Source organism: Leptidea sinapis, chromosome 43 (assembly GCF_905404315.1).
Source record: "Leptidea sinapis chromosome 43, ilLepSina1.1, whole genome shotgun sequence".
NCBI lineage: Eukaryota > Metazoa > Arthropoda > Insecta > Lepidoptera > Pieridae > Leptidea > Leptidea sinapis.
Window position 1 is genome coordinate 1,585,770 of NC_066307.1, and position 26,902 is coordinate 1,612,671.

General features: G+C 37.0%; 1 protein-coding gene across 4 annotated transcripts in view; it reads left to right on the top strand.

Moving 5' to 3' along the window:
• The window catches only part of LOC126977069 (calcyphosin-like protein), a 78,420-nt gene that overhangs the window by 48,916 nt on the left and 2,602 nt on the right, over positions 1 to 26,902 (top strand). For 3 of the 4 annotated variants that reach the window (XM_050825759.1, XM_050825760.1, XM_050825762.1), the window contains exons 2-6: positions 2,708 to 2,785; positions 12,703 to 12,856; positions 22,927 to 23,023; positions 25,789 to 25,869; positions 26,561 to 26,685. In XM_050825759.1, coding sequence (XP_050681716.1) covers positions 2,708 to 2,785; positions 12,703 to 12,856; positions 22,927 to 23,023; positions 25,789 to 25,869; positions 26,561 to 26,685 — 535 coding nt within the window. Of the gene's footprint in view, positions 1 to 2,707; positions 2,786 to 7,689; positions 8,009 to 12,702; positions 12,857 to 22,926; positions 23,024 to 25,788; positions 25,870 to 26,560; positions 26,686 to 26,902 lie in introns of those variants that run through there. The other variant, XM_050825761.1, reaches the window with a different exon arrangement.

Sequence of the window (26,902 nt, forward strand, 5' to 3'; positions counted from 1 at the left end):
GGTCTCCGTTTTAATGTGAATTAAATAAAATTTTCTAATCTGCATTTTGCACGGCCATCTTAGTATGAGTAAGATCTCTTTAATAACACTATAACATACAAATTATTTAAGTTTTCTTTAGTGTTAATTCCGCCAATATTTGTTTTTAAAACAATTCGACACGTGTTTCGCCTCTACACGAGGCATCCTCAGGACGTGTTGTCTCGCTAAAATCTGGCACGAGACTGATGTATAACAGCGTTAGCAACTTGAAGTGGACTGACTATCGTACCAGGGGCGTAAAATTATCGTACATGGATCGAAATTATCGTATTTTTTAGGATAATGTCTATTATAGATAAATAAATCATATAAATTAGAATATTGATATGCATGCAAGTACTCTATATTTTATCTTTTTGAAAATTACTTCTTTCTTCACTTAATTTGAATAATTCCGTTTGTCAGAGCGAATACAGACATATAATCATAATAATATAACGAAATAACTGCCAACTTTTCTACACAAAATATACGATACATATGAAGTGTGAACATAATCGAAATATTGAAATATCGAACTTATATTCTCTTGTTCGCTTTCGTAGATGCTATACTAACCAATAAGAAAGCGTGTACAGCAGGCGCTGGATAAAGTTACAGTATCGGCAGTGGTGAAACTTAGTAGAGCGGATCGTAAGGACCAATAGGAATAGAGAACTTGTATTACCCGGTATTTTCCCAAGATTTTATTGGACAAAATTAAATCATGCTACTGCGATTTAGACTATCAACGCATGAGTGAAATAATATAAATTCTCAAATTTTGCATCACGATAGAAATTATCGTACAATCTGCGTACGATAATAATATGCTATCGTACATCGTACGTAGGCACAAAATTATCGTATGTGTACGATAATTATCGTACGGTTCCGAACGCTGATGTATAATTTCGCCTGTTCAGCTATACCTGCCGATTTAAGAAAATTTATTGAATTAGGCGTTACTTTGCGGAAATCCATAATTCTACAAATTATTTAAGTTTTCAGATTTTGGCGAGACAACACGTCCTGAGGATGCCTCGTGTAGAGGCGAAACACGTGTCGAATTGTTTTAAAAACAAATATTGGCGGAATTAACACTAAAGAAAACTTAAATAATTTGTATAATTATCGATTTCCGCAAAGTAACGTATAATTCAATAAAAACACTAAAACAATTTAGGTATCAAAAGCGTTTCGTACCTACAGTAATAATCTAACTTTCTATGATATTATTTTTTGCAGCCAACTGTATAATATATAATTCAGTGACAGTAGACAACGCTAATAGGTATCGATCGCAGATTCGTGCGTGTTCAAAGTGCTGTCCTTCATGTTGTATTGAATTTATAATATGCATACATAGGTACATACTACTTACATAATTAGCCATACTGATATGGATTGTATTGTTCGGTTATACCTGAATTGACACTTCTTTCGAGCAACCGTCTCATGTTGTTGCTGTAGTCTATTTAGCAGTTAAAAATGTGAGTTGTCATTTATTTTACTACAGCATGACATTGTAAATGATTCCACAGTTTATTATAACGTTCGCCCTCGGGCTATTTAATGAATAAATTGAATTGTAAAGAAATTTAATATAATAAGTCGTCCGCTGTGTTTCTCGTCCGTTCTTTTCACGTCAGAGGCGGCATACCTTTCGATTTTCAAATAGGCCACAGGTGCTAGATTTTGACGTTCAATAAGTCATTTTAGACCAGAACATATCTCAATACGTATCCCAAGTGCCCATTTCAGCCGGAAGACGTCCACTGCTGGATGCCGCACCTTCCCCAGAGATCGCCATGACGATCGGTCGTACGCTGCCCTCATCCAACCTACTCCGGGCATCTTGACCAGATCGTCTTATGTTATAGTAACCTTTACCACACAAACGTTTCTTAACAATTATTTTTAAATTTGGTAACACATTTGTTTTATATATTTTCTGGGATCATCTTATAAAAGCATAGAGCCGCTCAATAAAGGTCTTACTAACTCGACTTAACCGAGTAGTGGGCATAAGATGTTGGTTTGTTCCTCTTATTAACATTGCAACATAGGTTCGAATGTTGATGGAAAAGTAGTTTACGACCAAGTATATTGTTTTAATGCTCTTAAAGGCTCATTGTTTTCGTTCAGCATCACGGAACGTATAATATCATGTTATGGTACTTAGCTATGTATCATTTCCTACCCAGCCCAATTACATTATCATAGCGCTAGCCTCGCCTACATATGACACAACCATGGCTATTTTTAGAAAATTTAATAAATATTATTAGTGTTCCGCAGCCGAACCGACAAAAATTTTTAACAAAAAAAACAACCGACTTCTAAAACACTATTCCGAAACAATAGATATAATGTGCACTAAAAAGTATAACATAATTGCGTATTTTTAAACAATCTAATTAATTAATCTAATTCTAGTTACGATTATTGTTATTTTTCGAATCGGTGTCCTTCCGCCGCGACCCGCTTTCGCCTCTCGCCTCCTCACGACTCAAGCACATCTCACCTATAACTATGTATATAGTAACAAACCTATCTTGGATGACACGTCGAGGCGTAAAGCGTTTGTTTATTACAAAATATCACAAAAAACACGTTATTTTAGACAAGGGGCTATATATTTAAATAGTTGTATAGACTTATTGATATTGTTTTTTATTTACAGCCTGCTTCAACTACGACAACCCGCCCAATACCAAAGAGAAAATCATTAAAAAGGACGATACAGTGAATATGGATGCAAGTAAGAATAGTCATTGTTTTATTAAGTCATTTTTTTTTATATTACGTAAGTTGCTCTTTTGCATCACCAGAAGAGAAATGACGGCCTCTTACATGGTCTTCTCTTTTTTTTAAAGATGCCCATGTCAACCTGGAATTACTGCAGGGATTCTAATTCCAATTTTTGTTTGCTTTTTATAATGGAAAATGTATTTAATATTTTGTATCAACTACTTAGTCTCTTGAAGCCAAAACGGCGCCAGATGGTCGGTACCTTCATATTTCATGGCGTAAGAAGACCAAGTGTCAGAAAAGAACACTGTGGAACGCTAGGGAAAGAGTTTTTGTGTACAAACAAAGCGTGTGAGAGGGAAGTACATCTCTAACGGAGAAACAGCAAGATGGAAAAGGAAAGCCAATCTATTGTTACTGTAATCGATTTTGATTAACAAGGCGTCAACAGTCAGCCACGTTTGGCATTAGCTCTTTAGTATTTTGAGTACTAACAAAGAATCTCGGAAACGGCTCCAACTATTTTCATGAAATTTAGTATATAGGGGGTTTCGGGGGCGATAAATCGATCTAGCTAGGTTTCAATTTTAAAAATGTAGTTTTATCCGTGTTTTAATGAGAAATTGCTACAGTAACATTAGAATAGAAAGTTAAATTTCGACACTAATACAAGACTATAATAGCTCAGATGGGACATTGGGTGATCTGGAAAGACCACGGTTCGAATCCAGATATCCTATTAGTTTTTTTGTTCTAGTTTTGTACCTTCTCAAAAATCCGAGCAAAGCTCGGTCGTCCAGTTCTTATATAATAGTACAAGCATGGCAGTCTCACTCCGCAAAGTCAATTATGCGGTCATACAATAAGGTGTAATTCAGATCGCACCGCGCTACTGACCTACATTTTTATTCACCTAAAAGTTGCCTCTCTTTCTGTCGCGTGACTCGTACCTCTTCTGGCGACATTAGGGTTGACTTATTTACCTAAAACTGTACCTACCTACAAAGGTCATCTTATAAAAATAGCTCAGTTTTTCTGTGATATAAATAGGTATGTCATCGTAAGTTCAAATCAATATTGTTTCGTTGTCAAACTTACATTAGTTGCAGATTGTAATGTATGCGTTGGAAGACCGTGATCTAGTCAAACCAACTTAGTACCTATATAGGAAATAAATAGGTTCATATGATGAATGGTAATTTGATTATAATATTAATCACTTTAAATTAGATTGCTTCAGCGTCTTTAGGAAGCTTAAAAATTTTAAATTTGCTTTTTAATATGCTTTGCTATATTTGTTTCTCCATTTTTAAAATATCGGTTGGATCTGTGACGTATGTGACAACTAAGCTCGCGCGTGCGTCACTGCTCGCTCGTGAGCGAAAAATATTTTTACCCTGCTCGTGAGTCCCTACTGGCTGGCCTACTCTGTAGAGGCCACCGTACGTACTTAGTCAAAGTCAATGTCAAATAAACTTTATTTAATTAGGCTTAAACTAAGCGCTTTTGAATCGTCACTACAAATATTTCGTTAAATAACTGATATTTTCAATCAGGGGGTGAGACAAACCTAAGCCTCTACCTAACGCACCCTGGCATGTATAACTGGCCACGCATTATCGAGCTGTCAGACCATCAATATAATAATAAGGTATATTATAATATACCTTCTATCGTATTATAAGTACGTAAGCAAGCGACTCTAGCGAAGTCTAACGACGAATCTTGTAAACCACTATTTCGTAAGCTGAATATACTAACACTGATTGGTATGTATATATTGGAAGCATGTATGTTCGTAAAAAAACATAAAAATTTGTTTTAAACTGTTAGACAGGCTCATACACGCTGCATCAGAAATGGTCATACACTGGCTTTGGATAGACCAAATCGTACTTCATTGCTTCAACGTAACGCATACGGAATGTGTGTTAAATTTTTTACCTATTAAAAATTACCCGAATATAAATTAAGATTAACTATTAAAAAATTGATATTGACATCAGTATATTATAATTTAAATGAATTCTTAAATTGTCACATTGATATTTAAATTTCTTATTTATACAAATAATTGTAAATCTCTGACATTTGCATGCTTTGTATAAAGCTGAATGGCATACTGTAAACATTTGAACTATACCATCTTGTAATGAAACCTATTCAATGCAAATAAAGTTTATCTTATCTTATCTTATCTTATCTAAGCCTTTCAACTTTCATTCGCCTTCGTTTTTTATATGTGGACAAGGCCTAACAAGAACATAGCCAGCTGTAACTTAAAAAACAGCATGTTATAACCAAAATATTATGTTTATTGCTTTTCAAAATACTCCATTACATTTTAAACACTTTTTTGAGGACCACAGATCTGAAGTATACTGATTAAACGCTATCACTGCCTCGTCGGAATTGGTAAAAGTGAAACCTCTCATGAAATATTTGATTTTGGGGAAAATACAGATATCACAGGGTTTTTGGTTTTGCTAGGTCGGGGCTATGTGCAGGATGGGTGACGATTTGTACTTGTCTTTGTTTTTGACTTAGTTTTGTTGGCCATGTGTGAAAAAGTGTTGTCATGATGTAGGAGAACGCGGCTTTTTGGTCGTCTTTCGCGAACTTTTTTTACACCCTGGGTAAGCAAATGGTAGAATACCACTCAGCATTAACACTCTTTTGATCTTCAAGTGGAAACCCGTAGCTGAGAAAAAAAAGCGATCATTTTTTTACCAACGTTACTCGCCTGCCTCACTTTTGTTGGCCTGTGCTCGTTTTCAAACACCCATTCACAAGATTGCTGTTTTTTTCCGGGTTCAAAACAATAAATCCACGTTTCGTCTCCTGTGACAATGTCATAAACAGCATTAGAATATCCGTGGTCGTACTTCATTAGCATCTGTGAGCACCATTCCACGCGAGCCCGCTTCTGCTCCGCTGTCAGTTCATGAGGGATCCAACGACAACAAAGTTTCCAAACTTGCAATTCTTCTTGTAAAATTTTCTGAATTTCGCTCATACCAATCCCCAATAGTCCTCGCATTGTCTCATAGGTAATCCGCGGGTTTTCTTCAATTAGCCGCTTAACAGTAGCCACATTATTTTCGTTGACGGCAGTTGAAGGACGCCCTTCACGAAATTCGTCATGTAAAGAAACCTGACCTCTCAAATTCAGCAAACCATCGCCTCACGGTGCTCAAGCAAGGTGCGTCTCTCCCAAGAGCAATTTGAAGACGAGCAACACAGTCTCGCGGAGAGAGAGAACTTTTAAAATCATAAAAAATCATCGCTCTAAATTTTTTTCGACTTAATTCCATTTTCGTTGCGTACGATATATTATGATGTGTGATAAAAAACAATTGACAAATGATTTTTTATTACTAAGAAGGTTGCAACGTTAAAAAAAATATAACATTCGAAATTCAAATAGTTCCGATTACCTAGAAGAGCAAAACTTTTAGTGCCCCATGTATATTCGAAAGCTTTGCAATGTCTATTGAAATCATAAACAAAATAAAATGTATGGTGAATCCAAGTGAACAAGGAATCCAAGTAAGCCAACTGTCACTGTTCCAAAAAAAATTTAATTTGGCTAATAAAAAAACTTTTTTCGTCTGTAGGTACAAATCAATCATATTATATATATATATCAACCCAAATTTACTCATAATCAGATAGTTATTACATTATTTCTATGCCCTTGACTAACGACCCCGAATTATTTGATCCAATTAAATTGATAAGAACCACGCTATTCGTTTACTAAAACCCGTAATTGGAGGTTTGGAACTTTAGCGATTTTTATTTTATTAAAATCGTTACCCTTGCCTGAATAAGTATAAAAGTAAGACTAATAGTTAAATAGCAAATACTTAGGTGACAATTATAAAATAGGTTCCAAAAAATAAATCAATATATTAAAAAAATCTGAATACGAAATAATGCACTTATCTTATTTTAAAAAAGAATAAAGATAATATAGGATCATCAATCAGCAACTTGTTCTTCGATACTATATTTTAGCTGACCTACAATTCAAAGTGTTTCAGGTACGGCTTAAGGCAGGTGTTCTGCAAAACCTAGCTTCTTCTTTATCTTCTTTCTTCTTCTACCTAACATCAACTAACTAACAGAAATTTGATGCGTGGTTGTGTTGCCTTTACGATAAGGCAGGGGTAGAATCGCGTGCAGTGACTTAAAAGACCTTCACGCGGCGGAGATCATTTCATCGCAAGCGTCAAGTTACACTTGAGGTTTGTTTGTCCTCCAAGAGAATGGAAGTTAAAAAATAAATTGGATTATTTCAAGAAAATTGTATAAAATAATATGCTATTATTGTTATGAATACTTAAAGATCACGAAAGTTTCGATAGTGAAAAAACTGTAGATGCTGATAATTTAAAAAAGGTAAATAAATGGCGTGTGCGTATATTCTGCTTCTTATTAGTAGAAATTAATAAATGTGTATAGGGAAAGGCAGAGGCAGATTAAAATGTCAGTGCCCAGTGGGCACTGGGCCCTTGGCAAGACTTCTAATACGGGATAAAAAGTGTAAAACTGGTAGAGACTAAAGAAGTAAATTAATAAAGTCTATATGCAATGAGTTTGCTCGCCGAGCGCATTCTTGATGCCCAACGAATGAAATAGAGATCAGAATTAATTGCGTTCGTCCTTACTCACTATAGCCTAAGCACATGATCGAATTTGGTAAGGCCAGACCATCCGTTAGTCCGGTATCGTACTCGGTACGGTTCCGACGGTAATAATAATAATTTTGTGCGATGAACAATACGACATACAATCGAATTTGATCCGCTGCTAGACCGCGTCCGTTGGTTCCGTCGCACCAAATCGATCATGTGTTTAGGCTATTAGTCGTTATGTTCAAACTTCAAGTTGACAGTTAAGTTTAACACAACAGTTTGAGCGGGAATCGTTGATGTGCGTAGACGTTTACACTTACTTTACGCGGTGCGCTAAGCGCTTTCATTTAGCATTTTATAACTTTTAGTTCCTACTAGCCTACTGTTGTGTTATCTATTATAAATAAAGCATATTAGTTCGTAAAGTAATTCATCAAATCCTCGTTGCTGTTCTTATTTCATTGCAATGTATTATGCATATTGTTTGAACTAAGTAAAATGTAATTGTTGGGCTGTTTTTCGCAAAGTATCCACTCAATTTATTACTGTAAAAATGTTTCACGTACCAGCCAAACCATTACACACATCCAATAGTAAGTACCTAATTTAATTATTGTTTCACTTACGATTAATGTAAATAATAATAAAAGTGATCGATCGATTGAGTCATTTATGAAGTTCTATTAAAAAGGCCATCGCATTGTTAAAGTAAATATATTATTTGGGAAATAGACGATACGAACTGGCCCAAACAAATATCATTACTTGTTACAATGCAATAATATTTTCCATGTATGTACATAATGTTAAAAAAAATCGAGATTGTATTGATTTAAAGTACATACTTTTAAAAGGTATTACTACTTTATGTTTGTATAATTACTTATCTATTGTTATAAGGCATGAAATGCATCATATAAAAAATAGTACAAACTGAATTTCCTAAAAATGTATATTTTCCATTTGTCTCATTAATGACAAGCAAAATTGGTAGAATAACAATATGTTTTTCAATAGATTGATTATTAGATTTATAGCGGTATTAGGTATTATCTAACAATGAAAGCTAATGGTTCTCAAAAATTGGTGAAATTAAAATATATGTGAGATCAGTGTATCTATTTTGTATGTGGAAATAATGCTAGATTTTTAGGACAATAATGCAAAAAAGTTCCAGATCACACTTTAATATGCTAAAAAAAGCTAAAAATATTATTGTTTAGATGATTTTCAAATGAAAATAATTGCACCCAAGCATGTAGTTTAATTTTAAATGCAGTGGTGTATTTATGTAAATTTAATCATTAGTAAAGTAAACCAAATAATATTAATTATTAATGATCAATATCTGCTTCATCTTGTGCTTGTGTTTGTACTTTAGGCCTTATGATGCTGATGGGTTATCTTTGATATCAATAGTTATTGGCATCTCAAGCGACTCTTAACTGCTATGATCTGTTTGAGGATTGACAAAATTTTCCCAATTTTTTAAGGCCATATCTGATGTGAAGAGTAGAGTTCAGTATATGTTTCATTTTATTTAGTTTGTTTTGACTGCATTCATTTGGCTGAATACTTGTTTTATATCAGCATTAGAGTGTGGCCGGCGGTAAAGAAAGAATAGAATTGGCCAAAAAAGCCTCCGAAAATGGGTTATTAACTGACTCTTTGTATCCATGAGCCTCTGACCAAAATTTTACATTTCAACATATTTTAATGGCAACCTGGTAGGGATGCCGGCAGTCCAAAAGGACAAGTGCTTTAAGCTTCATATTCCCTGTTTGGGAATACTGAATTATTGTTCACTAATAATTATAATAAATAAACTTTTTAATTATTTGGGAATAGAAATGGTGGCTGTTATTTTAAAGCCACTGTTTCTCATGTAGGCTCTAATGGAACCTGTAATTGCTATATATATATTTAATATGCAAGTACATTGTATATGCAGTTTGATCAGAAATGCATTCTGATAATCCATTTATTGAACAAACTTATTTCTGGGGTTATAAAATAAATGCACTTTAAATTAGAGGCTTCCTATCATTATTTGCTTCAATAAACTATAACCACAGATATTATATCTTTAACAAGAAGAAATGTGTATGTGTTTCTTCATTTGTTTCTGAGAAGTAGGTAATGCATGTTGGGTTTCTTAACAACACTTGCACATTGAGTATAAACTTAGGTACAAATTAAATTTAATTATGATTTGAGTAAATATTCTACTTCAAATTGTAAATGTGTTGTGAGTAAATAAGTGCAGGGTATGTCCACTTCCAGAGCAGTAAGATTAAAGTAAATGTAGTAATTGTTTTGTGACCAATATTTACAGATTATTATTTATACATAATTTTCCCATTTTTTCATTACCCGTTCAGCTAGCTAATTCTTGTGAATCAGGCCTTGAACCATTTTCAGCCTTTGATGAGGGTGTAAGTGCTCTTCAAAATATGCATATCTAGTCAATCTGGAAACATGCCAAGTCTTGTGAATGTAACTAAAATTTATTAGACATTATAACAGACTTGGTATGTAAGAATTGTCTTTAAAATGGAATGCAGTTTCTGTGATATTTACTAATTATCTGTCATATGTAACCAAAATACACAATATTATTATATCAAGATAAATTGACGAAAATTTAGGTGAGAAACTAGGATTATATTTTGGCTAAATACAAACATGACTGTGTAAAAAACTAAGCTGCATGGCGACTCGGATCCGGCTACTGTATGCCTTTGCTATCCTTGCTCTCCAAAATCATGAAAAGCATAATTAAATGCTAGATCTTTTTATGCCTAGACCTACAACTGATGGAGTTTGGTTATACAGGATGGCGCAATAGAATGTGCATATTTAAAATATTGATTAAAAAATAAATACAAAAGGTATAGTTAAAATAAAACTGAGGTATTATTAAGAAATAACTGAAGTTTATTTTTTAAAAATAACATCGTCTAAATGATGACCCTCTCTACGACGACACTTTATCGCAAACGGATGTTATTGAAAACTTTCTTCAGTAATGCTGGTGTAATTGCTGCCATTTCACCACGGATATTCTCCTTGAGCTGATCGATGTTTTTCGGATTATTGCTGTAGACTTTGTTCTTGAGGTATCCCCACAAAAAAAAGTCAGGAGGCGTCACGTCTGGACTACGTGGGGGCCATGGGATATCACCTCTTTTCGAAATCAGTCTGCCAGGGAACATCTGTTTCACAACCGCCATGGAGTCATTTGATGTGTGACAGGTAGCTCCGTCTTGTTGAAACCAAGTCCTAGAATTCACTTGAATTTTCAAGCTCTGGAGCCAAAAAACCTTCCAACATCGCAACATAGCGTTCGGTATTAACAGTGACGTTTTGCCCCCGCGCATTTTCAAAGAAAAACGGTCCAATTATTCCTCTACCAGAGATTGCTGCCCATACTGTCACTTTAGGACAATGCAGTGATTTCTGGTGCTTGAGTTTGGGATTCTCACTTGATTCATTGATATGGAAGTGGGCCTCATCTCAGAAAAGGATATTGTCAAAATTGGAAAATCGATTAAGCAATGCGAGCCTTGCTCCGAAGTCAGACTCTTTCAATTCTTGTGTTAACTGCAGCTTGTAAGGATGCAGTTTAAGATCCAAGTTTAAAATTCGTTGCAAACTTCGTCTCGATAAGTGTAAGACAGACGATCTCTTGTGAGTAGACATTTGTGGATCTCCTCGTACAGACTGCATAACTCTCTCAATATTGTCGTCGGTTCTAGATGTTCTTGGACGACCTTTTGCTTGTGGTTTAAACGATGAACCAGTCTCTTCAAAACGCTGTACCCATATTTTAATTAAATTAGCACTCGGAGCTTCACTAATTTGCCGTAGTCCATATTCAGAACCATATAAACGCCTAGTAACGATGTATGAACGAGAATTCTCGTAAAATGCGCGACGCTTCCCGTCGAAGTGACTCAAAACTCCATGAGCCCGCCTACCCAACGATGCAGACTCCCCCCGCCCGCGCACTTTCTACCCCGCGAAAAAAGATGATGCAATATGCACGTTCTATTGCGCCACCCTGTATCAAGGTGCTTCTATATAAACATCCATCATATGGGCCTCCCAAGGGTTAATTATTATTGGCAAGTGGATTACTGGATATCCATCCAGCTTGGTGTAGGTCATAGTGCAATGGATATTGCTCAAACTTGAAGCCCATGAACATTGGACTTTCCAATGGCTGCATCCTATCTTCTACAATAATTCTTCTTAATACTTATGATATTACATATGATATTGGATTCCAGCATTTATTGTTAGTACAGTTCTCTCTTGGGAAAGTTTTGACCAGTGCCGGAAAAAACTTATTTCTTTTATTGAGCCTTTTCTTTAGTATGTCATGGAATAGGGTAAAATGAATGTTGTTCAATATAACAACCATAGGGGTCAAGTTTGCTCGTTAACCACTTTAAAAACCCTATTTCTCATATCTCTGCTCTTGTGAACATTCCCCTTGATTCCGCACCTAATAGGTATCTATCGGGAATCTGCCTGAAATTTCGAATGTGAAGCCTAATTAGCTTCAAACTAAATGGGGTTCATTAATAGAGTTAGACACTTTGTCAAGCCGGCCCACATTCATGCGCTTTATAACCGGTCGACACAATGTGGAGTATTGCTCTTATGTCTAGTCTGGTCCACGCCAGTAACAGGACCACTCGACTGTACTCTGTGAACGGCTCCATCGTAGAGACGTCACTTCGTTATCGTCACCGTATTTATCACGGGCATAGTGTTCCGAAGAGCTGATGATCCTGATCCCTGCCGCCCAATTTTACCCTTGCACCTCACACACCACAAATTTTATCGTCTTTACCATCTGTATGTGTGTTGTTCCTCCAAAAACGTTGGAATGGACTTCCTTGTAAGGTGTTCCCAGGATATTACGTTATGGGTACCTTCAATAGCGCGTACACCTTCCTAAAAGTTCGGCAACGCTCCTGTGATTTCTCGGGTGTTGCAAGATTGTGGGTGAGCGCTTCACTTCTTCATCATTTTATCCGTAAGCTCGTTTGCCCTCCTCTGCTTTAAAAAAAAGTACCCGAACTTTTGTAATGGAAGAGAAATAAGATAAATGATCACCGCATAGGGATCACAGGAGCGTTGCCGGCCTTTAGGAAACACCCTTTTTGGATGGTACACATGTCGTTATCGTCCCGGAAACGTGAACTTTCTAAATGAGGCGTGATAGCCTAGGTTCTAGGATTGAATTGAAATATATCCTCAAATTGTAACATTATAGTTGCGATGCATCGACCCCAATCGGCGTCTTCGAGGGTAGATGACGAGCTCATGCAGAAGAGTCACCGTGCGCTGAATAACACCAGCGACCCGCTCGATAGGCTGCGTTTGATGTGCCTCTCCCGGGGCTCCGGTGGGATTATGGGACTAGCCAGGTATGTGCTTCTCCCATTAGTTAGTCATTAATGGTAAGTGTATCTTAACGTCCACATACTGCTGCTTTAGTTTGCATCCATCTTATCACTGCCACTCTTACCAAAACAGCGTGGAACTCAGCAGTTATCCTGCCCCCTTATTCATAATAGTCTGCTAACTTAAAGCATTGCTCATTCTCACTCTGTCTTCTTCTATTGACCTAAGTCAGAATGAGAAAAAACACTACAAAGCGGCTGTTTAAAGTTAGCAGACCATTATGAAAAAGCGGGCTAGTGTTTAAAAATTTATATTTGGATATTCACATTTCCAAAGTGTAAATTTTTCATAAAGATAGTTAAGGCATGAGGTTTAAACGTCATGTAAGTTAACATTCGCATTTATTAGTTAAGTTATGGTGGTAAAAATGTATGACCCATATAACGTTAACTGAACATTCATAGAAAATGACCTTGGTTTCAAAACAAGCCTATAAAAAGTAAAGCCAGGTTACTTACGACGAGGTTTAAGCATGGGGTTCACTTGATCATGACCTACTGTAAATTATGTAGAATAACTCAAGATACGGAATTCTATACTTAATGTTAATTAAGTGTTAACTTAAAATAATCGTCGATCGTTCTATAAGTAGTTCTTATTGAATTCGCCCTGTTAATGATCTGATTTCTCCAAATAAATGTGGTACGGTTGTTACTAAATATTCATAATTGTAATATAGTCATAAAGTGAAAGACACACTCTTCAAAAAGATGTGTTTACCATCAAAAGAGCACATACATGTCACACTAGTAATAGTTATACCAGACGAGCTTTCAAACTTTTTAATGAAAAATTTGGAAATTTAGATATTTTTCACTTGCCGTTTGCAACATTCAAAATTATGATAAAAGAAGCCATATCTAAACATAAGTAGCGTAAGCAAATGTTTATTTTCATATCATATATTAAGTTTTGTATTGTATAGGTTTTATATTATCACTTTATTTGCATTTAAAAACATATTATATTATTTATAACAAAGCACTCACAGTGTAAGTTATTAAGTAGTTAGATATAAAATGGGTTTACGGAACTATAGGTCTTCATTAAATAAAATAGTGTTAACCTTTTGAATTGTGACCGTTTGTATATAGAAGTGTATGTAGAAGTGTGATATTTAATATATTTAAAGAACTCCTCGTGCGTCAACAAATAGGTGTGTTTAGTATCACAACACACTATACATACAGAACCGCGCATGACCAAGGACAAACGAGGCAGTAACACCACGGCACCCCGCTCCACACTCAACGTGGACTTTTGCAATATCAGGGGAATTCACTCCAATTTAAACGCCGTCCACCACCACATTGAGACGGCGCAGCCGGCCTTGTGTTTCCTTACGGAGACGCAGATATCTCGACCTAGCGATACGTCATATTTAACGTACCCCGGGTACAAAATTGAGCACAATTTTTTGCCTCATGCCGGGGTATGTGTGTACGTTAGGGAGGATATCTGCTGTCGCCGTCTCGGCAATTTTGAGGGTAGGGACCTGTCCACTCTCTGGCTCCGCGTAGATTAAGAGGACCGCGTCCGCATCTATGCGTGTGTCTACAGGTTGGGATAGGATGCGTTCCTTTTTTGCATCCTACCCTTGGGGCAGGGTTTGTTTCCCTTCGGATGATCCTAGTGCCTGCGCCGTTGCAGTAGCCGATGTGATACTGCAGGGCATGGATATTTTTATACCAAGCTCTGTAGTACCCATCGGTGGCAGATCACAGCCCTGGTTCGATGCGTCAGTTAAAGCAGCATCTGACTGCAAAAAACAGGCGTATCGAGCTTGGGTTGCGGCGCTGGGCGCAAAGGATCCGAACTGCACAGTTCTTAAGAGGAAGTACAACCGTGCCTCCAGATTTTTTAAGCGGCAAATCGCACGTGTAAAGTCAAAACACGTCGTCAAAATCGGCGAGCAGCTTTCAAGTTACCCGACCGGAACACGCAAGTTCTGGTCGTTGTCGAAAGCTGCTCTTGGTAACTTCAGCCAGCCGTCCATGCCGCCGTTGCACATGAGGAATGACACCCTGGCCCATACGGCAAAAGAGAAAGCCGATCTCTTGTGCACTCTTTTCGCCTCCAACTCGACTCTTGACGACAACGGAAAAACACCGCCGACCATCCCGCGGTGTCAGAGCTCTATGCCTGAAGTACAGTTCAGACAGAAAGGCGAGCTCTGTTTTCGTTGGACGTAAGGAAGTCGAGCGGGCCGGATGGCATTTCTCCAATCGTGCTTAGAACGTGTGCCCCTGAGTTGACGCCGGTGCTAACGCGTTTATTCCGGCACTCTTATTCTAAAGGCATAGTCCCTGACTCATGGAAGTCAGCCCTTGTCCATCCGATCCAAAAAAAAGGAGACAGTTCGGATCCGGCACACTACAGGCCTATTGCTATTACCTCCCTGCTCTCCAAAATCATGGAGAGCATAATTAGCCATCAGCTCTTAGTATATCTAGAGGGTCACCAGTTGATCAACGATCGACAATACGGGTTTCGCCATGGTCGGTCGGCAGGTGATCTTCTGGTATACCTAACACATAGATGGGCAGCGGCTATTGAAAGCAAGGGGGAAGGCCTGGCAGTTAGCCTGGATATAGCGAAGGCCTTTGATCGTGTATGGCACAAGGCGCTCCTCTCCAAACTTCCATCATTTGGGCTTCCCGAGAGCTTGTGCAAGTGGACCTCCAGCTTCCTCACTGGGCGCAGCATACAGGTCGTTGTCGACCGATATTGCTCGAACCCGAAGCCCGTGAATGCTGGAGTGCCCCAAGGCTGTGTGCTGTCTCCCACGCTGTTTCTTCTGCATATTAATGATATGTTGGACACCTCCAACATTCATTGCTATACAGACGACAGCAGTGGTGATGCCGTATACACTGGCCATGCAGGTCTCTCTCGGGAAATCGTCGACCAGTGCCGGGAGAAACTTGTCTCTTCTATCGAGTCCTCTCTTGAGAAGGTCGCGGAATGGGGAAAATTGAACATTGTCCAATTTAACCCCCCGAAGACTCAAGTTTGCGCGTTTACCACTAAAAATACCCCATTTGTCGTATCACCGCTCTTCGACAACACTTCCCTCAAAGCCTCGCCTAGTATCGGAATACTGGGTCTCGAAATCTCGAGCGATTGCCAATTTCGTGGTCATCTGGAAGGCAAAGCCAAATTGGCTTCAAAGAAACTGGGCGTCATTAATAGAGCACGGCAATACTTCAAGCCGGCCCACATACTAGCGCTCTACAAAGCGCAGGTCCGGCCACACATGGAGTATTGCTGTCATCTCTGGTCTGGCGCACCCCAGTATCAGCTCGATCCATTTGACCGCGTGCAACGCAGAGCAGCTCGAATTGTCGGGGACACAGTGGTCTGTGAACGGCTGGATCACTTGGCGTTGCGTAGAGACGTCGCTTCATTGTGTGTCTTCTACCGCATTTATTACGGGGAGTGTTCCGAAGAGCTGTTTAACCTGATTCCTGCCGCCGAATTCCACCTTCGCACGACACGCCACAAGTTAGGATATCATCCTCACCATCTGGATGTGTGGCGGTCCTCCACAGTGCGGTTTTCAAGGAGCTTTCTTCCACGTACTACAAAGCTGTAGAATGAGCTTCCTTGTGCGGTGTTTCCGAGACGATACGACATGGGTACCTTCAAAAAAAGCGCGTACACCTTCCTTAAAGGCCGGCAGCGCTCCTGTGATTCCTCTGGTGTTGCAAGAGATTGTGGGCGGCGGTGATCACTTAACAACAGGGTACGCTCGTTTGTCCTCCTATTCCATAAAAAAAAAACAGGATGTCCCAGAAAGAATGGATAATCCTTGAAACCCGCACGGGACACCTCTCCAGCGCTCAGAAAAAAAAATCCAAGTGATGCAAAAACATACGTTTGTTTACTTTACTTCACATTCATGTGCACAACGCCCACAAAGTAATGAAATTTGTGGCGTTTTTGGTGTCATCTTATTCCTGATAGACTATACTACTAGAAATACATTAAATAATATAAGTATCTATGATACTTTTTTCAAAAACAAAATAAGAATTTTAGTTTATGACATGAAATTTTATACCAAAATAATTTTGGCATAGTTTGAGAGGGTTTCATGTAAAAAAAGTATGAAAACGTAAGTGGCATGCTAATTTAAAAAAATGCGCAGTTCATACAGTTTACAAAATGGTATATATAATACATCATTTTATTTAATACCACTACGAAGTTTTGCTATTGAGATGCAATAAGAGTAAATACGACTAAAGCCAGATAATTGTAAAATTATATTTTATCTTGTCTTAAACGGTCACATTGACAATAGCGGTCCACAAAAGTTTTTATTGTCCCTTTTTATTGTACTAGGTATGGTTACAATTTACTACCTGAGTGTGGCCCAAGCCATGTTGTTTACACGAGACAAGAATAGGTTGATTTTGTAGAGTATGATTGAGTAAGAGAAAAGACTTGCTGCAGCCCTTTATAGAGAAAGATATCCTAATGCGCGTCATCCTGATTACCGTGTATTCATGAGAGTCCACAGGATGTTATTCGGAAAGCAGAAAACGCCACAAATTTCATTACTTTGTGGGCGTTGTGCACATGAATGTGAAGTAAAATAAAAATACGTATGTTTTTCTAAAAAAAACATATTTTGGGTATTACTTGGAATATACTTTATTTACTAATTTAATACTTTTTTTCTGGACTCTGGAGAGCTGTCCCGTGCGGGTTTCAAGGATTATCCATTATTTCTGGGACACTCTGTATACTAGTCAAAATAATAAGTGCGTTTTTCCTTAATGATGGATGCGCCGCCAATCGACTTTTTCTTATTTTAACATTCGGATTACCGAAGTGCTATGTATAAGTATATAAGATATGTTAATAATGGCTGCCCTACTTTCTTCAATTTTCTTTTACCGCCCCAACGCACGCGATCGTCCATTGTCAATATCCATCCAATTAGTGTAACATAATAAGTTTTAACTGCTGGGCTGAATAGTGAAAGCTATGGGCTGACTAACATCGCCTTTTCGTAGCGGTTTTTTTTGTAACTTGCCGACTTCCGAGCACCTATTTTGATAGACGGGTGTGGCTCTTGATTTCAGGTTGATACGACATGGGTACCTTCAACAAAGGTGTACACCCGCCGTATAGCCCGGTAACGCTACTGTGATTAGTGTAATCATACAGATCACTTAACATCAAGTGATCTGTATGCTCGTTTGTCCTCCTCTTTCATAAAAAAAAATATGAAAATGTCAAGTGAATTGTCTTGCTGTATGGAACGAAAAAGATTTTACTTTTAAGTATAATAATGTAAACTTATATCAACTGCAATTATTCTGTTAGTAAAATTTCAAGTTTCAATTTAAAAGCACTGGTTCATTTGTTGCTACATGATCACCGCCGCTTAAAACCGTATAGATTTTTTTATGTCGAAACATGTGAAAATATAAAAACTTTCTTTTTGAAAATATTGAAAAGTTCCTTATAGCAAGCTTATTAGGTACAGTACTCCCAAATTAAGGACGCGTTTACGAATCCGACAAAAATAAGATAATTTTCGGTAGAGTTTGTGATGAAATGAAACTAATTCTAAATAAAATTAAAAATTGCCATAAATAGATTACTTCTTTATCTCCAATTAGCGGGAAATTTTTGCTTTGAAATTTTGATATTTTATGTCGTAAAAACGATTATCCTTTACCTCTTCACACAAAATTGACGAAATGGGGCTTCATTCAGGATCAGTTTTCTGCTACTACTTACATAATTTTGTCTCTTAAAAATTACGTAAGGAATGCAGATATAATATTTTCAAAAACACGGGAAATAAATTAATGAATATGTTATAAATAATCTCAGAAAAATATATAAATGAATGGTCTAAAAATTCATATATTTTTCTGAAAAGCATGAGCTTTAAAGTGTGGTATTAAGGGTTATTTTATTTTGTCACTCCGTACGCACTGCACAGAAAGATCTATCGAAACAACGTCAGTCCGCGCTCGGCCGCCGTCGTGGGTAGACACTGTGTCAGTTGTAAGCAGTAGCTCGTACTCGAAAAGATCGCTGTACGAACATGATTATTTTGTATAAGCTATACAATACTGTCTTTGATACTTTAAATATTTTGTAAGCAGTCAGATTTTCTTAAAATTATGTTTCTTATTTTTTTGTAGAATTAGTGATTTTTAAGTTCATCCCTAAATATAAGGTCTATATTAAATCGACATCGGGTTAAAATCGAAATCCAAGATGGCGCCTATGAAATTTATCAACTTCTCTTCATGGGTGTCATTTTCATGGTTTTCGGGGTCAAGAATAACGAATATCGGGTCAAAATCGAAATCCAAGATGGCGCCCATGAAATTTACCAACTTCTCTTCATGGGTGTCATTTTCATGGTTTTCGGGGTCAACAACGAATATCGGGTCAAAATTCAATTCCAAGATGTCGCCTATGAAATTTACCAACTTCTCTTCATGGGTGTCATTTTCATGGTTTTCGGGGTCAAGAATAACGAATATCGGGTCAATATCGAAATCCAAGATGGCGCCTATGAAATTTCCTAACTTCTCTTAATGGGTGTCATTTTCATGGTTTTCGGGATCAACAATAACGAATGTCGGGTCAAAATCGAAATCCAAGATGGCGCCTATGAAATTTACCAACTTCTCGTCATGGGTGTCATTTTCATGGTTTTCGGGGTCAACAATAACGAATATTGAGTCAAAATCGAAATCCAAGATGGCGCCTATGAAATTTACCAACTGCTCTTCATGGGTGTCATTTTCATGGTTTTCGGGGTCAAGAATAACGAATATCGGGTCAAAATCGAAATCCAAGATGGCGCCTATAAAATTTACTAACTTCTCTTCATGGTTTTCGGGGTCAACAATAACGAATATCGGGTCAAAATCCAAATCCATGATGGCGCCTATGAAATCTACAAAATTTTCTTCATTGGTGTCATTTACATCGTCAAAATTAGAATTCATTCATGAACTTAAATTTTATTTTAAAAGGCCTGTCTTACAATATCCCACATGCTAAATTAATTCTTCACTTCCCGAAATATATAAATATTTACGTTTCTACTTTTCACCCACAATATTTACAAAACACATTCCGTTACCAATCTAATTAAAAAATATCAAAATTTTATTTTGAAAGACCTATCTAATGATACCCTACATGCATGCAAAATTTTCATTTTTTTTTAACCACAACAAGCTCTACCCTTCTTATCGATTATTTCCGCCATATTATGTCAAGAAGAGTTATTTCAATAGATATTGTAATCATAAGGTATAAGCTATTACATAAATGTAACGTTTATCTTCCTTAATCCCGCATTATTTTCAAAATACCAAAGGAAATGTCATGTATCAAACCTGAATCTAACTTTCAAAGACCTATCCAACGATACCCCACAAGGTAAGTCTCCAGTATTTTTTTCAACTCCACTTGTAGGGGAGGTGTCCTTAGGGAGGAAGCTACGTCCAAAGCACCAGACAACACAAGAAATGGCGTGCGTACAAAGTACACATGTCAGAAATGAAACTTATTTGTGAAAACCAATTTTTAAATCTCGTTTATATTAATAATTATCCTAATCTGTTCTCTAAAGCAATTTATTTTTCTCAATATTAGAAATTATTAGATGTTTTACTAATTATTATTACTCATGAAACCTGCACAATACAAAGCTAGTAGGGAAGATGTTCTACTTACTCGCGGCCGCGCGCTAAACCTACATGATACAATGCTAGTAGTGAATTTGTTTTACTTCATAGCGGTAACGTCTGCTTCATACTACATTCGAATTTTCTCACTCTATCTCAATCAGATTCAATCTCCCTCCCCTCTTCTTGTATAAAAACGTCCTTCATTTTCGTGACACTTTATTCCGTTTCATCCGTAAAAATTTTACTCTCATGCAGGCAAAGAAGTTTCACTTCAAAAATGATCCCAAATTCGTTCTCTGCACCCTCGAGAACCTCGAATACGATATCCATATTGTTGAAATCATAATTTTGCGCGGCGGCCATCTTGTATTTCAAAAGTGATCCCAAAATGGTTATCTGCACCCTCGATAACCTCGGATACGATACCCATATTGCTGAAATCATAATTTTGCGCGGCGGCCATCTTGGATTTCAAAAATGATCCCAAAATCGTTCTCTGCACCCTCGATAACCTTGGATACGATACCCATATTGCTGAAATCATAATTTTTCATGGCGGCCATCTTGCATTTAAAAAAAACTGCGTTTACTGCACACGACGTTATGCGACGGAACTGCCATCTAAAGTTTCAATATTTAACTACTAAATGAATACACCAACCAATTATCAAAAATACATATGTATTAAAAAAAAACAAAATTCAATCTTGCTAAAGGATCAAATTCATTTGATTCCCGCTATTAGCTTTAAGTACGTGTATGTGTTTGAGCGGTGTCAGTGCGATTCGATACCTCTCTGTTTTGAGAACGCGTCCTTAATAATGCGCATACAGATCTTCGCTACTGGGCGTATTCCCGGAAACACCCGAATCATTCAATCGTAAGAGCCCTAAACAATGCACTTGCATTTTGCACCTTGTGCGAAAGAAATAGGAGTTAAATCATGTGCTCACAATACGAAAACAAATCGGGCGGTCGGCTGTGGTAGCCGGTCAGTCAGTCGTCTTTAAGTATTGGTGCCGACTGCACGTGTTCAGTCTATGTGGAATTATATAGAGCTACTATTACACACCCCTCTTGTTATTATTATTGTAATATAATTCTACTAAATTATGCAAAAGTAATGCATTTTACCACTATATATAGATATTGTGGCCCGACGGTCGGGAAATACGACCATTGCCGAAAAGTGGCGAAGATCTGTATGCGCATTATTAATTTGGGAGCACTGTACTCCTGTATCGTATTATTTTAAAGACGTAATGGCAGTGACTTACCTGTCAATGTCTTCTTCTAACAGGTGATATTGTCGAGAGATATTCAGAGAAATCTTAATAGCGCTAGCTAAATACAAAATATTTTTAATAGAAACGATAATAGCTCAAAATATGTTGCTTGAAAAATGATTTACATTTTCGATTTATCTTTACACCCAATTTTGAATGATATGCAGAGGTAGTCGCGGATATTATCTAGTATATTATTATAAACCACAAATTATTTTGTACACATGGGAATACTAGTAGGAGGCTTCTTTGCACAGAATGCTGGCTAAATTATGGGGACTACAACGGCGCCTTTTTCTGCCGCTAAGCAGTAATGTGTAAGCATTATTGTGTTTCGATCTGAAGGGCGCTGTAGCTAGTGAAATTAGTTAGTTAATAGTGAAAAACTGGGCAAATGATACTTAACATCTTATGTATCAAGGTGACGAGCGCAATTGTAGCGGCACCCATTACAACAGCAGGGCGTTTCAATTAACAACCAACGTCCTGCTCGTGTCGTCGGACTGCGCTCGTGTCCTGCTTACTGTCATAAAAAACATGGATTTGCGCACTTTTTTTTTACCCAAAATAATGTGTGGTTCTAATGAGATGTATTAAATTAAATTTGTAACCAAAATTTATAAACGAACGAACCCGCGACCTCTCGGATTCCGTTCGAGCGCTCTTCCACTGAACCAACCGTTTGATTGACGTATGGTTCATAAATCTTGGTGTCTTGTTAAATTCTCATGTTGTCGCTTCATCTAGAGGATCTACATTATAGTTGATAACCTGCACAACTCCAATCATTGCATATTAGGAAAGTGACTTGAGATGTCGCTATTTCAAATCCAAACAATTTATCTGTTAATGTGTACCTAATCTGTGAGTTCAACAAGACATACCAATATTTATGAACCATACGACATTCGAACGTTTGGTTCAGTGAAAGAGCGCTCGGATCCCGCATTGTTCATAAATTTTGTTTACAAATTTAATTTAATATGAAGTGAGGGATATCACTTTAAAAAAATAACAAATTGTTCTAATGAGATGTATTTATTCTCTTTTTGCCTTATTCTCATTTAGGGTATTCAGGAGAATGGACGATGATGGGAGTAAACAGCTCAACAAGGAGGAGTTCGTCAACGGCATCAAGGAGTCAGGCTTGGACTTGAACCCAGACGTACGTAGCAATTGCTCTGTATAATGTTAGAGTTACGCAAGAAAGAATATCAAGGGCGTAGCGAGGTCTGGGCAGGCTGGTGCTGTTGGCCCTTCTCGCCCCAGATAATGCAGGAATGCTCACAATGGGGCATCCATAAATTACGTGAAGTGTTTTTTTTTTAATTCTCTGTCCATCCCTCCCCGCCTGGTGAGATGTCGTGAGATTTTATTCAACCACCTCCCCCATCCCCCAAGCTCACGTGAGATTTTTTAAAATGTGGGTTACTTATATATAAACGCGTTGGATTGTTATTGTAAAAAGAAAAAAAAAATATATAATGTAAATTAAGCTATTTGGTATTAAACAAATATGGTGGTTTCACAGTCAGTTGATGTATAATATCGAAGTTTTCGAACGAATTAGTGAACAATCTGGTTTTAAATGGACGAAAATAGTATATTATATAAAATAAATAATAAAAATATATATAAAATAGTTTGTTTCAATCAGAAAATAAATTGCGTGGTATTTGCCGAGACCCCCCCCTCTCTCCAACGTAAGATTAGATGAGATTTGACTCGACCCCCTCCCCCCCTTAAACATCTCACGTAATTTATGGACGCCCCCCAAACCGTAAAGTAATATTACGTAGGAACCCATATTAATAAAAAACTACAAAGTTGATTCTATTGGTAGGCGATTTTTATAAGATTGTACTCCGAATGGTTGAATCTAGATTCGCATTCACCGTCAATAAAAATCACCCTCTTAGCAAAAGCCTAGCTACGCCCTTCAAGATGATGTTGTATTTTTGTAAACAATGGTCGGAAGTTGTTGACATTCTATAATTCTTTATGATTAAATGTTTACCCCCCTTATTCATAATAGTCTACTAACTTAAAGCATTGCTAATTCTCACTCTGTCTTCTTCTATTAACCTAAGTCAGAATGAGAAAAAACACTCCTTAACGACTGTTTTAAGTTAGCGGACCATTATGAATAAGGGGGTAAATGTTTAGGTTGTACATGGAAATAAATCCAGATAGAACGCTCACAATTTCGCAAACTTTTGCTTGAATGCGATGAATAATTATAGACATACTCGTTAGACAGTAGAGTCTATTATTTTAATAAAAATGCTGATGTTATAAAATATCTCCTTTCTTCTTCATATTTGCTACATCACTCACATAGATTTTAGAGTTTGCAAATTTTTGTACAATAATCATATATGTATACATTTTTATTTCTGTGGGTTTTTTGATTTAATCAATCTTTATTAAAGAGCATCGAAATCTACTGATGAAGACATCAGACATTTTAATATTCACTGACGACAAGCTCTAGTCTCTGTCCTTCAGCATAATACTCTCAATTATTCAGTTACAACAAGAATACATAGATGACATGCATTATATAATATAATATTGACACACTTTTTACACAAATTATCTTGCCCCAAGTTAAGCATATATAGCCTGTGTTATGGGTTACAAGACAATGATATATTTAATACAATATACATACTTAAACATACATAAATACATTTAAACATCCATGACTCGGAAACAAACATTCATATTCATCATATAAATGCTTGCACATACCGGGATTCGAATCCGGGACCTCTAGCTTAGTAGGTAGAATCGCTAACCACTCGGCTATACATTACACGTCCTAATAATACTCGTAATATGATATATTATGATGCGTCACTTAGGGCCTCCCATGAGTAGCTTAAGTGTGAGTGAGTGTGCATTATCGTATGTTATAATTAAGGAATTGTCTCTGAGGGGTTGGGTTTTGAATCGTGCTACCTGAATCTAAGGTCATCTATCTATCAAAGCGGAGAGGAGATAAGCCGGAAAGCTGTCAGGTATTTCCACCAAAGCGGAGAGAAGATGTGAGCTGTGCTTATAACAACGCTTTCGGGTGTGCGAGGCGCGGGGAATAGAGATGCGGCACAAAATTCTATAGACAAATGAGACATTTTCACTTCTCTCCGCTTGATCCATTTCCACTGAGCTAGGCGGAGAGATGTGGAAATAACGAAATCTGATTGGTTATCAAAATACATCTCCCCTCCTTTCCGCTTTGGTGGATACCGGACCTGAGGATTCTGAGTGTGCTAGGTATTTCATAATATCTATAATCACTAATCCATCGATTTTAAAGATTAAGTTAGATTTTCCGGAGAACGGATTTTTTTTTACTAGGAACACGTATAATCGTACTAATATTATAAACGTGAAAGTCTGTATGTCTGGATGTATGTTTGAACTTCTTTAACGCAAAATCTACTGAGTGTGAATTATACAAAATATTTTTATTTTTCTTTTAAGAAGTGTGATTGTTACTAATGAATACAACTAGCGCCATCTCTTATCAACTAGCAAGCACAAGATCAATACAATTTATATGGCAAAACAACGTTTGCCGGGTCAGCTAGTATATTATACGTGATTATGATACTGAAACCCAATTTTATATTGCTTGTTAGCGCCGACGAACGCATCTTCTATTTACTTAACGCGAGTATCGCAATATAAAATATTTTTACAAGATTTAATCTTTTAAAAATTACCGGCAATTATAAGTTTATTATAAGGATTTTTGATCATTCAACCCCACCATTCTTTGTATTTTAAAAACTTACCTATACACGTCAACTTAATCCATTAAAATGAAATTTATATATTGGTCTCTGCATTACAAAAAAATAAACTATTGAACGACTTTTAATTGCTGACTTTGATTATGATTGGATTTCCATTTTAATTCAGGACACTGAAGAACTATTCCACAAGTTTGATGTAGACAACAGCGGCTCCATCAGCCTTGATGAATTTATTGCTCGTCTTCGTGTAAGTAGCTCTCAATTGTTTATTTTAATTTGCTTATTACCTAAGAATAACTTAAAGTTAGTTTTAGTATTTATCACTTTAATTGAAATGTGTTTATAAATGACGTGAGGAGTATTTTTTACCGACCAATATACATATTATGTCAAACACATACCTACCGACACTTCTAAAAAAAAACTTATGAAAGTAATAATACTTTCATTATCTGAACTAGATTCAATAATATACATTGCAGTCTTACAAAGATATATTTCTAAGAAGATCTTATTCTTTTGTCCATGCGAACCTATGGGGCCCTTATTATTATTTAAGGCCTACATACATTTGTAAAAATAATTAATGTCATCAACTCCACCCCCAACGCGGCCATACCTATATGGCCGCATTACAATAATCCAATTAATTCAAAAAAATCAATTAACCTCGCTCCTTCCATAACGCTTCTAATAAAAATAATTGAAATTTATGATAATGAAGATGGCCCAACAAATCACATGGCACCGATTCTCGCTGGGATCGTACTTTATCAAAGTCAAGTATCGACCACAACGCACTTTGTCTTTCTCGAAATGATACACTACCCTAGTGTACTGTTTACAATTCGAAACGTAGGTAGTGGAAAAATATTTTCAGATAATCCTATCATACTTCACAATAACACGAGATACTAATGACAAACATGTTTTTGTAGCCTCCCATGTCGGAATCTCGTCGCGCCATAGTCGAGCAAGCGTTCAAAAAACTGGACAAAACCGGAGACGGTGTTCTAACCATTGACGATATTCGCAAAATCTACTCCGTCAACTCCAACCCAAGGTATAATGTTTTAAGTCTGTTGTTCAAGCTACCGACTACTACCTAATTATATTGTTATTTTTGGAGTCGGTATCAGCCAAAGTTGGTTTGTTACTACTTGCATAGGTGCAGGTGAGATGCGCTTGTGTCGCACGCGCGACGTGATGAGGCGACAGCGGGGTCGCAGCGGGAGATTACTGATACAAAATATAACAATAATTGTAACTAGAATGAGTGT